General features: G+C 42.5%; 3 gene segments (V, D, J or C); all 3 read right to left on the bottom strand.

The window, feature by feature from the left end:
* The window catches only part of LOC112822597 (T cell receptor alpha chain constant-like), a 387,302-nt gene that overhangs the window by 249,555 nt on the left and 121,997 nt on the right, over positions 1 to 15,750 (bottom strand).
* On the bottom strand, positions 4,701 to 5,373 carry LOC141373222 (T cell receptor alpha variable 38-2/delta variable 8-like). The segment is given in 2 exon segments: positions 4,701 to 5,029; positions 5,270 to 5,373. Coding segments are annotated over 2 exon segments (363 nt in total).
* LOC141373209 (T cell receptor alpha variable 38-1-like) lies at positions 11,507 to 12,172 on the bottom strand. The segment is given in 2 exon segments: positions 11,507 to 11,820; positions 12,048 to 12,172. Coding segments are annotated over 2 exon segments (363 nt in total).

Raw genomic sequence — 15,750 nt, 5'->3', positions numbered from 1 at the left:
TGTCTCTTCCCAACCTGTGTCCTTTCCGATATTCATACCAAATCCAAACAGGTTACTAGATATTAGGCTAAAAGTTTTTAATATCATCCCTGCCTGGAAGGAAACACTGATGTGGGAAATGAAGGCAAAAGAAAAATTATTAAATTTCCTTACTACTTACAGCCCATTGACACATCCTTGAAACAAACAGAGTGACATTCCTCTAGGAACTCAGCTGCCTCAATGTTAATACTTTGCTGAGGGCAAAAGGCAGTCTTAGCTTAACATTATTTCAACCCCCCAGGATCCTGTAAATCTACTTTAACATATAAAAATTCCTTTGGAAACTTTCTTTGCCTCTACCACCCCCCCAATACATTGTTGGCAGTCATCCCCCAAGCATATGACCCACTGATATACATCTGAAGGGTCTCATGACTGAGTTTTTACTAAACAGTAATAAATAACTTTTCCTAATAAAAGTTACCCCCTCAGGATCCTGGGAACCTTGTTTCCAAAATATCTTGGAGGCTTACACTATCCCTAACCCCCTTCCAACTTGGGAGTATATCATGGGCCACTCTTCCTGACCCCAGTGCAGCTCTGTCTGCCCACAGGTCCTGACCTGTGCTTTAATAAAACCACCTTTTTGCATCAAAGACATCTCAAGAATTCTTTCTTGATCATTGGCTTTGAACCCTAACATCTTTCCTACATCAAACACAATATATACAATATCATACTATAACAAATAGTCTACTAGGTGAGAGAAAGCTGACGCAAGCTAATGAAACACAAAGAAAAGATTTTTAATGTTTGAATTAAGGATATTGAGATAGGAAGATTATCCTGGAACTCCTGGGTGAGCCCAATGTACTCAAGGGTCTTTGTAAAAGGGAAGCAGGAGCATCAAGACAGAGAAGGAGATGTGGTGGTAGCAGAGGTCAAAATGACATGACTATTGGTTTTGAAGACAGAAAACAGCCATGAACCAGGAGTGTGGCAGCCTCTGGAAGTTAGAAAAGCAACATTCAGTCATACGAAAAACTTCAAAAGTGTTCACAGCAACTCCCAGTCATATGAAAAAGAGTTCAAAAAGTTATTAAAAAAAGGGTTTTCCTAGGATAATTTGGGAAGGTTAAAAAAGTTTTTTTAACTACATTCTTCATTGAATGACACAACATGGCACTTGGAACACTTATTAACACCTGTGCCAAAAACTGTGTTTTAAAATCCTATTAAAAAATACACTGGAGAAGTTTAAAATATTGAAAATTCCCAAGCCAAATAATTACAAACTAGTATTAAGGCACAAATTCTTTATGTGAAAACACAACCATGGTAATACTGTTAATTTGACTTTTAACTTCACTAACAAAGATAAATGAAATCAGGTAATATGCAATTACAACCTAGAAAAAGTGAGAGCAGGTTACAAGTGTAGGCACATTATAGCACTATTATGGTACATTTCTTTCTTTCTCATCATCTATCTATGTATCTATCAGATTAGTAAGACTGAGAGGCTGTAGCATTTGCCATTCTCTGGGGAGGCAGAGGGTTTATGAGCCATACATACAGTGTGTGATTCTAGGCAAGTTAGCCTCTTTGAAGTTTAATTTCTTCATACAAAATAAGGTTATCAGTGATACCTATAGCATAGTTTTGTTGAAAGACCTTTTATTTTGCTAAGTGAAGTAACTCATATTTTGCACCTATCAGAATGTAGAACACATATATGTATGCAGTAAGTATTAGCTACCACAACTATAATTATTATCAGTATACTATTGTCAACTACTATTCAACATTGGTAGTAATATTGCTGTTACTAATAATCGTAATTTTCTGTATACCATGTAGCCTCTGTTTCCTCTGAGTTAGCCCAGAATCAACTTTTATTTTGTCCTGTTTAAAGAGGAAATGAGGAAAATGCCATCAATTAATTAACTTCATTCAAAAAAACTTAAAAAAATAATATCTTTGAATTAAGGAATGTGGTAGTTACTGTTGCTATGGAAATGAATAAAACTCGGTCTTGGATAGCTAAAGCTTGCACTTCAGTGGGAGCACAGTAAAGAATACATATAAGTCGCATAAAGTATTAGGTTTGCCACATTAGAAATAGACTTAGTGTTGAAACTCTAAGGTAAAAAAGAGGAAAGGGTCAGTGCTACCTGGGCAAGACTGGGACAAGGGCGTCGAGAAGGTGGCAACAATTCAGAACGTCTTGAACCATAGTGAAGTGGCCGAGTGGGGAAGGGCATTCCATGCTAAGGGACCGGTGTCTATAAAAGCATGGAGGCAAGAAGCAATCGCTGGGGCTGATGTGAGGAGAGCATGCAGAGGGAGAGGATGGGGGCATGGCAACAAACGAGGCTGATGGCTAAGCTGGGGACTAATGAAGCCCTTCAGTGGATAGTATTTTTTTTAAGATTTTATTTTTAAGTAATTTCTACACCCAACTTGGGGCTTGGACTTACCCCAAGATCAAGGGTTGCATGCTCTACCAACTTAGCCAGGCAGGCACCCCAATAGTTCTTAACCATGTACCTTGTCAGGCATGGTAGGTGCTGGGGATATAGGGGTGGTCTCTGCTTTGATGGCACTTACATGCTGACTGATCACAGGCTTCTTCTGTGGGAAATGGGGCTTTCATTGGACAGGGAATGGACATGATGTGATTCCTATTGCAGGAAGGTCACCTTGGTGGCTATGTGAAGCAGTGTGTGAAGGGGACCACACCTGAAGACAGAGAGACTAGCTAGATGACTATTAATTGATTCAACCAAGAGGAGCTCTGTGAAGGCACTAGCAGCAAGGATGGAAGGAAGAAACAAACTTTGGGATGCCTGGGTGGCTCAGTCGGTTAAGTGTCTGCCTTCAGCTCAGGTCATGATCCTGGGGTCCTGGGATTGAGTCCCACATCCCCTTTGCCCCACACCCTGTTTGTGCTCTCTCTCACTATCTCTGTCGCTATCTGTCTCTCTCTCTCAAATAAATAAATAAAATCTTAAAAAAAAAAGAAAGAAGAACTTTGATGTAAAACTTGACAACTAGCCTGAATCTGTAAGTTTTGGTGACTACTTGGACCTGAGGGATATAGAAGAGGGTAAAGCTTGAATGGCCCAGAGTTACCTGACTTGTGTGAGACATGATACTCTCACTGAGTTTCAGACGGGTGAGAACCTGGCATGTGAGCCGGGGCTGGGTTGTGGTATTCTGGGAGTTGAGGCCGGAAGGAGTGTGATTAGAATGAGTGGTCAGAGTGGATGGAAGTTGGGGAACATGGGAGGTGTGACTTGCCCTCGTGCTCCAGCATATGGAACTAAAGGGGGGTGTTCCAGACAACTTCAAGGTGTTCAACGGGACTATGAGTGGGGCCCTGAGTTATGGGGCCCTGGCCTAAGGCAGCCAGTAGAGAAGCTCTTGAAGAAGACTGTGGAGAAGGCACAAGAAATCCCAAAGGTCCTCTGCATGTCATCAGCCCTGGCTCTGGTTTCAGTCTGGGTACTGAGTCCCTCATGCTAGTACTGATAACCAAGAGGTGACAAGGTGTTCCTGTGAATGCTTGGTGCTAGTTGTTATTTAGCAATCTGGCTTTGGCTCCCCTTGCTCTCCCAACTCTAGTAACTTCCACTGCTCCTTCTAAATACACCTCCATCCTCAGCTCCAGAATCCACTCAGCAGACTGACTATTTCAGCCATGGAGGATCTCATCCAGCTCTCTCCCATTCACTCAAGGTGGGCAGATGTAATTAAATACTCTGCAAGTGGTCTCAACAGCAAAAGTTATGTATTGAGGGAATTATGGATGTAAAAAGAAATGCTGGCATTACTTTTTCCATCCAACTGTTTTTTTGTTTTTCTTTAGCATAAGGAAGATGGACTCCTCTTCAGGTCCAGATATCCGCCACGTCTCAGGGCAAGTGGGGTGGTGACTCTGGTGATTTTGGATTTGGTTCTTCCAAATGGTCCACTTCCTCCCATGTTGCCTCATCAGAAGCAGTGATACCATTACCAGAAGTTAACCTTTTTTTTTTCCTTTTTTTAAGCATTTGCTGATGAGTGTTAGCAGCATGCGAAATTCTATTTGACAGTTGTTTGTTCTCTTTCCTCATTTTCTCAGGTAGGACCAGGGGTGCATTAAAGACATTTAAGAAATAAAGGGTGAAATTAGGCTCAAGTCAGGGAGAATGGTTGATAGAGCAGTTGGGAAATAATAAGATAGACATGCTGTAGTTTTTTGCAGTTTTGTAATTAGAAAGAAAGAACTTGTTACACATGCAAAAAAATCAGATAGCCTAGGCTGGGAGGTGGAGGGTGGAGAAATTAGGATAGCAAAACGAGTAACATACACTGCGAAAAGGTTAAGGCACGATTCTAGAATGTAGCTGTGGTTCTAGCTACGAGAGTCACTGGATAGAATGTCTGACCTCTGCTGTAGGACACATGGGGCCATCAGGGTTAAATGAAGCAAATGCATGTGAGGGTACTCTATGAACCCATAACACATTGTGTACATTCATTATCTCCATTACTATTTTGAGAACTACGGCTTATAGACATCCTTTATGTGTTTCCTTCAGTCCTACAGAACAGTATTTTTTTCTCCAGAGAAGTCAATGATTTCTTCTCTATGTTCTTGGTACCGCAACCACTCCCCCTTCGCCCGCACCCCTACCCTTCCGCACCTACACTGAGGTCTGAGGTTTCTGTAAGCCTCTCCCTGCTGCTCATGTCACTGTGCCTACAATGAGAGCACAGAAATACATCGCAGCATCCTCCAGCCGAGAATCTGAGATCCTGAGACTGAAGGATTTTTTTGCTTTCTGAAAGTTCACAGAGAAGCGATCCTTTGTTGCATTCTCTTGCTTATAAGCTTCTTGGCGAATAATAAGGATCATCTCCCCACTGGGAGGCTGTTTATACCAGAACAAATAATAATCACTGTTGCTGGTGTCATACGTGCAGTGCAGCGTCCCAGTCTCTGTCTCCTGCACAGACGTGTCTGGTTGAGTCTGAGTGACCGTCTGGGCTGTGCTGGATCCTGTGGGAAAGAGGAGAGGGTATCTCATACCGAGCAGATAAGGCAGGCAGACTCACAAGCTGATCCCATCCTCAAACCACCTTTCCTTTTCTTGATCAAACTTCAGGCAATATCCATCAGCTTCTTTGCCCCCAATAGCCAGAACCAATGAGGAAGTAAGATGCCTGTGTTCCTAATCTTTATCCCTAATTTCCAGTCCTCTTGGATAATAGTAAAAGCAAAAAGGTGTGCCTTCCTTACCGAGATAGGTGAAAACCACAAGTGCCCACAGCAAACCGGGGCAAGCCATGCCGGCAGCTCTCTCCTGAAAAAGGCTCCTGTTCTGATCTGAATCTTGAGTATCAACTGTGTTCGCTGACATCACTGCTCCACCACAGGAAATGGTGTGTCAGGTGTGCTGTTGATTATGTCTGGCTTAAAGTTTATCAATGTTGTTTGTCTTTTGCTTCAGAGAATAAAAGTTCGGTTATAGGGCCACATGAAAAGAGAGGTCCGAATTGTAATTTATTCTGAGATAAAAATCAAGAAGAGAAGGAGCTGCTAAATTGTTGTTGTGATGACTTAATCTAGGAGAGGAGGATGGAGTGGTTGGGGAAAAGACAGGCAAAGCTCATGTAATGACTTCAGCTTTCTCTGTCAGCTTGCTTTCTCTTTCTCTTTTCTTTTTTAAAGTCTTGAACCCAATATCATAATGGTCTCTGGGATGCCATAACTCAGGTCTTGGTTATATTATTCTTTGACCAGTCCTGTATTTTAGTTATTCCTCCAAACTTCCAAATAGTGATAAAGACAACAGCAATGCTCAGATGGTCTAGTGAAAATTGGAACCAGGACTTTGATACCTAACTGCACTGTTATTTGCTTGAAGACTTCTTCTTCTTCTTTTTTAAGAATACCTGGCTTAGGGGCTCCTGAGTGGCTCAGTCAGTTGAGCAGCTGACTATTGGTTTCAGGTCATGATCTCAAGGTCCTGGGATCGAGCCCCATGTTGGCCTCCATGTTCAGCGGGGAATCTGCTTGGGATTCTCTCTCCCTCTCTCTCCGCCCCTCCCCTCTGCATTCCCCCCCCCCCCACCCCCTCTCTCTCTCTCTCTCTCTCTCTCTCTCTCTGTAAAATAAATAAATGAATAAGTCTTAAAAAAATGAATACCTCACTTAGGCGGTGTCAAGGAGCTCCACAACTCTGCAATACCGGTGGCAAATGCTCCTGTAAGGACTTCCGTGTCCATGGCTTGTGTGAATGAAGAATCAGAATAGTTGGTATACGACTTATTTGGCAACACTCTGTGTTGCACACCTGACAGTGTTTCACTGCCATGTCATTTTTCCTCACGCATGCATTCTCCTATGAGGAGGCAATTGAGCAAAAATGAAAACTCACAATGCAAGGAGTCCTTCATTTGCATTAATTTTTACTTCCTATTGAGTTTTTATAATCCAGTCTTAGAAAAGGCCATCTCTATGGTCCAGCTTTATGTAAACTTTTCCTCTGCATAAAAGAAGGGAGAAAAAAGAGAAGGCAAAAGCTGTCTTGCTGTCTAGGGAATGGTAGCTTTAACTCCCCCAACCTGTTTATTATTTCCACTCAGGAAATGTGGTAAACAGTATGCCTACTGTTTGGCCACAGACGCCACTCTTAACTTCAGAAAACTTTTTTTTAAAAAAAGGTTTTATTTATTTATTTGCGAGAGAGAGCATGGGTGGGGGGTGGGCAAAGGGAGAGGGAGAAGCAGACTCCCCAGTGAGCAGGGAGCCCAATGCGGGGCTCAATCCCAGGACTCTGGGATTATGATCTGAGCCGAAGGCAAACACTTAACTGACTGAGCTACCCAGGTGCCCCCAGAAAACTTCTTAAAGTACAGTCTGGTGAATTATTGTAGATGGCCCCGTTCTTCTTCCTGTTTAGTGATTAAATTTCAACCATGCCTACCATTTTCTGGTCAGGATCCCACAACATTGGTAAAAATGTGATTATTTTATAATTTTTAACTTCTTCTCTTCAGTCTTTTCAGAAAACTCTAGATGATGGACTGTCTTTTCTCTCCATGTCAGTCCCATTGAAGCTACGAATTCACAAATGAGGCTCTCAGGAGGGAATGTTTTCTGCCTCTTGCCCCCATTTTCTGTGCACATAATGATATTTGGGGATCCCAAGCCAGAGGGCATCTCTTGCTGTGTTTTAGATCTTTGCCTATTCCTCTGGTCCCCACCAATAAGAATTTTAGTATCTTCTATCCATCATCCGATCAGTCCCTAGCTGCCACAGCTGATCTGGCTATTGAACTCTGAGGATTGAACAAGATAATGCATAAGCAAGAACTTTCCAGTGGGCAAATATGGAGCAGGGCAGAAAGCTGCCTTTTCCTCTCTCCTCTTTTTTATTTTTTTAAATAGATTTTATGTCCTAATGATCCTTGTTTTTGCTTTTGGGGTTTTTGTTTGTTTGAAGTAAGAACAATTATTAGGTTGGGTCATTTAGGAAATCTATAGAAGGTGGTGAGCAAAGCCAGACTATAGCATATTAAACAGAAAGGAAAGGCAAAGAGAATAGAAGAAGAGGTTAAAAAACAAAAAGCAATGCCCCATCTGGGGCAGTCTGAGAAGGTCTCCTGTGCTCCCTTGGGATATCAACAGTATTTGGTAACTACTGTCATTGATTTCTCACAAGAGTTAGCTAATGAGATTCTGTGAGAGTCAGCTAGTTAAAGTAAGAGCTAAGAGAAAAGTATGGGGACATCACACGCCTACTCCCATGTTGTCATGGGGTAACTTTTACAGAGGCAGAAACTAAGGCACATCAACAATTAATGGCCCAAGTGGGAGAAGCTGCTCCAGATGTCAAGACACTCCCTCTTGCTTGGTGGGTCTTGACTGAAGAACACTGAGGGTCTCAGGCCCAATCACCTCCAACATCTCATGTTTAGTGTTCCCATGACTTCACTTACTTATTTAAAAATACAATGAACAAAAAACTTGTAAAAATATTTTTATAATATTGTATAAATAATTTTACAAGTTTACAAATAAACTTGTAAAAATATTTATATTTTTATGTGTATTCATTATATTCATTTACAATTTTATTTTGTCAGAGATGATGATGGGGACAGTTTACTAGCTCCCAAGTGGTGGTCCCAATGCAGGGATGAGTTCCAGCGCACTTGGGTGCCGTCTGGGGACCATGGGCTTCCTTCAGCACAGAAGCAGGTGGCTGAGTCTCTCAAGTGGGCAGTCTAGATGTGCAGGGAGCCGTGGAGCTGGGACTAATACAGGAGGAGGCTGCTAATCATCCCTTGTGCTCCAAAGCCCTTTTTCACCACAACAAAAACCAAGGCACCAGATTTATTGTAGATGATTTCCATACTATACCTATGAATCTAAAATACTATGCAAGTAATTATAATAAATACTAAAATTTTTTCCTTCTTGGATGATCTGTTTTAAGAAGGACTTTTTTTTTTATTTGATGGTTAATTTTCTTAAAAAGAAGACGTTGAAGAGTGGATTACAAAAATTCATTTGTTCTTTGAGTCTCTTCTATGAAAGACAGAGACTAGTTCTTGGAAACTTCTGGGTCCTCTGGGTTCCTGATGACATAAATTCTCCCAGCGCACATCCCATCTGAAGCCACCAGGTCATAAATGTAGCTTCTAGAAGCTTCTTTATGCTTTGGCCTTCGTAAGCCCAGGGAGGATTTGATTCCAGGATGTGGAAATCTGACTTAGACTCTTTAGATAAAGAAGGGTTTGTTCCAGCTTTTTGGTATGTGTGAGGTACTTAGATGCTGGAACACGAGACAGGTTTTTGCAAAAAACTGCTGTGAACGAATGCAAGCAGTGCCCTCTTTAGGCCAAAATAATAATAACTGAGGCAATTTCTATGATTTACTTCTCTCTACACAGAAAGAACTTGGTTCGTTTAGTCAAGAAATCTGTTCTGGAAGTAATCTGTTTATATAAATTTCAGAACTCTGTTTACACTAATGAAGAGAACTTAAAAAGAAATTCAAAAAATTCAAGGAATTCAAAAGCTTGAAATGTTTATGGGTCAGTAAGGACGATAGGTGGTCTGGAGTAGAGCTGTATTTGGGGAAGAAGTAAGAATGAGGTTTAAATAGTAGAGGGTGAGCAGACACAGGGAAAGGGATAATGATACGAGAGTTTGGATTTGGTATGTAAAGTTTTCATGCAATGAAAAGACATGACCACACATCTGCAGAGACTGGAGTTTCATGAATATGATCTGTTTCACCATCTTTTGAAAAAATAAGGTGACATCTTCTATGTTTCTAATTAATCACTCAAGTACCTACCTGCTGTTATTAGCAATCAGCCCAGGAAAATTCGCTTTGAACTCTCTTCTGTTCTTTCTCTATTAAATTTTCAAAGAATATGTTAATTCTGTCTTCCCCCAAAATAGAGCCTAAAGCAAAGACTTGGGTGATGGTAATTTACTTAGGAAGAAATCCGAGGTGGCAGGAGTGAGAAAATTGGTAGCATGAGACTGGGGCTTGGTTTCGCCAGGTTCTCCTGGGAAGCATTCAGGATGCCTCTTGGGGACTGTCTGCTGGAAGGCAGGAAGCTAGGCCTGCCTAGGTCCTCTCTCTGACTGGCTGGGGGCCTTGCCAGCAGGAGTGATAATTCTCCTATATTTCCAGGTTGTGCTTGCCCGTGGCCTGAGTGAGCTCCTGAGGAGTCAGAGAAGGCTCTGGGGTAGGAAGTAAAAAAATACACAGTGCATGTGTCGTGTTGGGTGTTATCAACTTGAGATGAGTCTGAGTATCCCAAGAATTATCTACATACTTATTGATAAAATCAGAGCTGGGCATTTGGACGTGACCACAAAGCACATGAGATCTTTGTTACGAAGCTCTCTTTGCACTATTCGGTTGGGTGCTTGCCCTGTATTATTTTCACTGTGTCACTGAATCTTTAAGGTCGTGGATGGCTGAAATCCATCTAAAACATTTAATACAGGGGGTTTGCACGACATGACCTTCAAGACCCACTTCTTTAACTGGTACCAAGGCTATAATTGAAAGTCTCTTCCTTCTTCCACCACATTCTCGAGATTTTCCTGCCTTTGGATAGCACTTTAGTGGACCTAGATTGCTGGCCTGATAGGGTGAGCCAGACCTTCATTGTGGAGGGGTCTCAGTTTTTGATCACTCTGTCCTTTTCAGGCCGTAACTGCCACCTGCTGTTTTTATTGGCATGAAATACCCACTGCAAAACACTTAGATTCCAGGCATATCCCTCCTTGCCCTCACTGGGTAATAACAACCCAATGCTTCATGATAATCAGAGTCAATTACTCCTCCTTTCTTTGCCTGCTGGAGCATTGGCACAAGGAGTTCAAAGTGGCCTCAGCAGCAGCCACAGCTGCATGTTCAGTGGAACCCATGCTGAATCCTCTGGTGGAAGACTTCTTCCCCTGGGTCCTGGGAACTCTAATCCAGCAGAGCCTAGGGCTGTGGGAAAGTGAAACACAAATTTTGGAAATGAGTTACAGGGTGTGATAGTAGAAGAGTCTAGTCTACTTCCATTTCTTCATTTCTAAGTTTGTGTATTTTAGGTAGGTGCCACAGAACCGTGTATCAGTCACCGGTTTAAAGAATATTATCTCTTCCAGGAATATAGCATTCCAACTGCTAAGGGTGATGCTGTTGAGCTGGCTTCTTAACTGAGCCTTTAATAGGCCATTCTATCATCCTCTAAGGTCATCTGACCTGGGTACTATGGGTCTATGTCGTCTTTTAGGTCCATGGTAAGACAAGTGGATCCCTTCCCTGGTTATGCCTTCAACTGTCACACCCTTCGTGTTCTCTGTCTCTCTTTTTAAAAATTTTATTTATTTACTTGAAAGAGGGAGAGAAGGAGCACAAGCAGGGTTCGGGGCAGAGGGAGAAGCAGACTCCCCACTGAGCAGGGACCCCGATGTGGGGCTCAATCCCTGGACTCCAAAGGCAGATGCTTAACCGACTGAACCACCCAGGCGCCTCCACCCTTCGTGTTCTAGAATGGGTACCTTGTTCACAGACATCCAGTTTTGGACATGGAAGGGCAATTAAAAGAACACGCACCAACTAGCAAAATGGAAAAGATTAAGAATTTTGGAGGTATGAGCTCCCAGGCAAATTATAAAGATTTGCTGGACAGAGAACATGCTTAGGAAGTCTGTTCTGTCAAATATACCATACAAAGTGATGAAGGTTACATGTGACGGAATGTATGAAGATACTTCGTAAAACTGGAAAGCACTACCCATATTATTATTATTACTGTTATTTTAAGGATTATAGTTTACAGACATCCATCTCTTTGTGTTTCTTCTATTCAGAAAGAAGGAGCTTTTATTTCAAGAGAAGTCAATGATTTTCTATATTCCTTGTACCCTAGCCATCCCATTCCCCTCCCCCCCCCCGACCTCTGCACCTACACTTGAGGTCTGAGGTTTCTGTAAGCCTCTCCCTGCTGCTTATGTCACTGTGCCTCCATTGAGAGCACAGAAATACATCGCAGCATCCTCCAGCCGAGAATCTGAGATCCTGAGACTGAAGGATTTTTTTGCTTTCTGGAAGTTCACAGAGAAGCGATCCTTTGTTGCATTCTCTTGCTTATAAGCTTCTTGGCGAATAATGAGAATCATCTCCCCGCTGGGAGGCTGTTTGTACCAGGACAAATAATAATTACTGTCGCTGGTGTCATACGTGCAGTGCAAGGTCACAGTCTCTGTCTCCCGCACAGACATATCTGGTTGAGTCTGAGTGACCGTCTGGGCTGTGCTGGATCCTGTGGGAAAGAGAGGGTATCACACACCAGGCAGATAAGGCAGGCAGACTCACAAGCTGATCCCATCCTCCAACCACCTTTCCTCTTGATCCAAACCCCAGGCAGCACATATCAGCTTTCTGCCTCTCCATAGCTAGGCTCTGAGATGATGCAGTTCCTGCGCTAGGACTCTGTCCTTCCCAGCCCCGTTAGGTAACACTACACAGGAAGACCTACACCTTCCTTACCAAGACAGGTGGACACCACGACTGCCCACAGCAGGCTGACAAGCGGCATGCTGACTGCTCTCCCCTGTGGGGTGAAGAAGAGTCTCGCGCTCTGATCTGGGTTCTCCCCTGTGCCCCGCGGCACTTCTGCTTCAGAGCCGGAAATGATCTGACAGGTGGGTGGCTGATTTTATCTCACTGAAGAAAGTTAGCCTAATACTTTTTTTGGTCTCCCTTTCAGAAAATAGGCCTTTGGTTATATGATTTCAAGTGAAAATGTAAAATGATTCCTGAGTTCTTCTATTTCTGGGATGAAAATAAAGGAGAAGGGAGCCGGCAAATTTATTTCTGATATGCCCCAATCTTGGAGAGGAGAGTGGGACCTGGGGTGGCGGGCAAAAGTGGCAGGGTTTCCTTGGCAACAATGGCAAACTCTGTAATTTTTCTTTCTTTTCTTCAAAAACAAAAATGACAGAATAAGTATGATAAATATGAACAATTAGATATGAGTGATATGAATACCCCTGTTATATGAATGTATTCAATTTTTTATATTTCTACAGTTTATTCACAGAAAGAATGAGAAAAAGATTGATTTCTGCAACTGAAAAGATCACTGACTAGATTCAGAAGCAGAACATGTCATGTCTGAGTGTGCTCCTATTTTCCATGTATTTTTAAAGAATAAGTCCCTGTTTGTGACGCACCAGGAAACTCCACAACAATGATTGTAGGAGTTCTCACAGTACTGAGTCAGTCACCTCACACAACTCGCATAAAGACTTGTCCTCCTCGCTCTAATTTCATCTTGAGGAAATGTTGTGAACAAAGAACATTTAAAAGGCTAAACTATGATCCCTTTTTCAAAGGGAGTGACAGAGATACTCATGTAATTCCAGACCTGGAGTCCCCAAGCCGGAGTATAAATGGGGTCCTGTCACAGAGGAGGCAGTATCTGAGGAGCATGGGTTCTCTGTGACACAGAGGTAGGTGGCTGAGTCTCTTCACTCAGAGAAATGTGCAGGGAGTCGTGACAGTTGGGACCAGCCCTGAATGAGGTTGTGAAAATCTCTTGTGTCCCCAAACCCAATTTGATAGCAATGGAAGTATTTCTTCTAGGTCATCTCCATCCCTGTCCCCTAATTTGAATTTTTGTATTTTGGTTTTGGATCCCTGAAAGTCAGCTCCAATTCAAGGATTTGTGTATAAGCAGTTTATTTGCAGGTCATTCCAGGAAACGTTGGTAGGAAGTGAATCAGGGAAGGGAAGGAAGCCAATACAGGATGTTGTCAACAAGCCAAATATTACTATTGTCAGTTGGAGCTTAATCTAGCTAGTAACTCTGGAAGACAGCATAGCACACCCTTTGGAGTTATTCCAAGTGAGGCATGAAGGACCTGGAGAATTCATCCGTAGACTCATTGTCCATCACTGAGTGAGGGCTGCTGTGGGGACATTAACTCTCCAGCACATCTGGCTAGCCCTGCACACTGGCCACATGTGTTCCCATGGCCAGAAAATAGTACTCAGAGTTGCTGGGTTTTTCAGTGTGTAGAGGTGACTGTCAAGGGGATGTGAGTAGAACACCAACAGCATCTGTACAGCAACAGTTGCTGTACAACTGTTGAGATCCACGTATACTCTATGTCAAATCCACTTGGATCACTGGTTCTTTAAAAAAAAGATTAACAGAAGGATCAATGAGACAAATTGTAATTGCAATAGTTGATTTCGTGGCTGTAATTCGTATTTATTATCTCTCTCAATCTACCTTCTATAACACTCATTCTTAATCCTTCCAAATTTGGCTAATACATCTATGGTCTAATTCCTATCTCAATGAGATAACCAAGATCTTTATCCCTGAAGGGTCTAAGCCCCTCATTATTCTTCCCTTCTCAGGTCATAGTTGCTACAATTGTTTATTTATAGTAATCACTGTCATGAAAGCACTATAAGTCATCCCAGTGAATCCCCTGAGATTTAGCCATATTTTTCCCAGCTCCCATTGGGTAGCAACCACCCTATATCCTCATGATAATCAAAATTGATTGCCCTTGCCAGTGTAGTAATTCCTTTCTTGGCCTTCTGGTCTTCTGGCATGAGGACCTCCAAATGACCAAGTGGTATATGTAATTTTAGGTGAGGTGAAAACTTCTCTGTGTTTCCCTGGTAGCAGTATTCCCCCTTTCCTTTCCCTTCAAAGGGAAACAGGTCCTCTAGTCCAGAACAGTGTGAGAACAGGAAGTGTCAACATCCAAGCGAGTCATTGAAAGTAAGAGTTGGTGGGGAGATAGTCCTACTTCTACCCCTTGGCTCCCAGACCCATGCATTTTATCTAATAGGAACATAGCATCATAAGGAATAGCTCTGCAAGATCTCAGAGCACTGTCCTTAACTGGGGCTTTACCTCACCTTTAAGTGATCATTCCAGTGTGGTTTGTTGATAATACTGTAGGAATGTCAGTATCCCCAACGGTCACATGTCCATTGTCACACCTCCTTGCTATTAAGTGAATTTGTTGATGCAAAGGGATGTGAAATCCTATAATCATCATGATAATCAACCAGCCACTCTGAGCCCTCAGTCCATGCTGCTATGTGTGGCAGGGTGGAGGGAAGGTAGATCATGCCCAGAGTATGTATTAACTCTGATAAGAAAAGATTTCTGCTACCTCCAGAGTGGAAGTGGTCCAGTGTAATCAATTTGACAACCAGTGGCTGGTGGGTCTCCTTGAGAGGTGATTGCATATTGAAAGCTCAGTGTTGTGTCTGCTGTTGACAGGTTGGATATTTGGCAGCAAAGGAGCTAAATCCAATGTAGTGAGAGAAAACCCATGCTTCTGGGCTCATTGAGAACTTCTGTCACCTCAGTTAATCTGTTCACAATCTTACTTAAGCATTGAAATAGACTAGAGACAGGCTGGTGACGTCCTCTGGAGGGATCATCTTGTCTGCATGGTTGTTGGGCACTTCCTTGTAGTGGATGCTCTGTGGTGGGTACTGATGTGAGACACAATGATCCAAACGCTGTGTTTACACTCACTGCTCGTCGGTTCATGGTCACCCCAAGTGTGACTTGCCCTCCGCCCATTCACCTGCTCAGGGTTCTGACCCTAGAGAAGAGATGATGTGGGGCACTTTTCAAAGACAACTGGCTTATAACTTCTGGCTATACCTCCTTTGACTCTTCCCTAGCCAGTCAGTTGGAATTGTATCCTCTTTTCGGGAGGAACCAGATTTTCAACCATACTGTGCCATCTTTACACTCTGCCCTTTATAAACTTTAAACCATTTTCCCTCAGCTTTTGGTACTTGATCTTCTAAGCCCGTCTTTTCAGAATGTCAAAATCTATTTTCTTTCACTACTGAATTTGACGGTCATGGCTTTTAAGATTTTGTATTTTCAGTATATTTGTAAAAATCTACAAAGGAGCTCAAGGGCAAAATTTTATTCTGTTCTCTCTTTGTTCTTTGGTTCTTTCTCCTTTCTCATATTGAGCCTCAGGATTTTGGACTAGTTTTAACAGAGTAAAGACTTCACACTGAGAAACAAAATACATTAGATGGTATTTGAAAACATCATCCCTCTGCCCATGATCTTCAAATGAAATATTTGACATCAGCTTATAAAAAGCCCCTCGTGTTTCCCTTTCCTCAGAGTTAAAGTCAGTGCCCTGGAGCCCTTGTAGAAGAGGGCGCAGTGCTGAGTAGAGCTTGGGCG

Source organism: Callorhinus ursinus, unplaced genomic scaffold (assembly GCF_003265705.2).
Source record: "Callorhinus ursinus isolate GAN/ISIS: 27379988/994484 unplaced genomic scaffold, GSC_fseal_2.0 scaffold8, whole genome shotgun sequence".
Lineage (NCBI taxonomy): Eukaryota > Metazoa > Chordata > Mammalia > Carnivora > Otariidae > Callorhinus > Callorhinus ursinus.
This window is presented reverse-complemented; position numbering and strand designations above follow the sequence as displayed.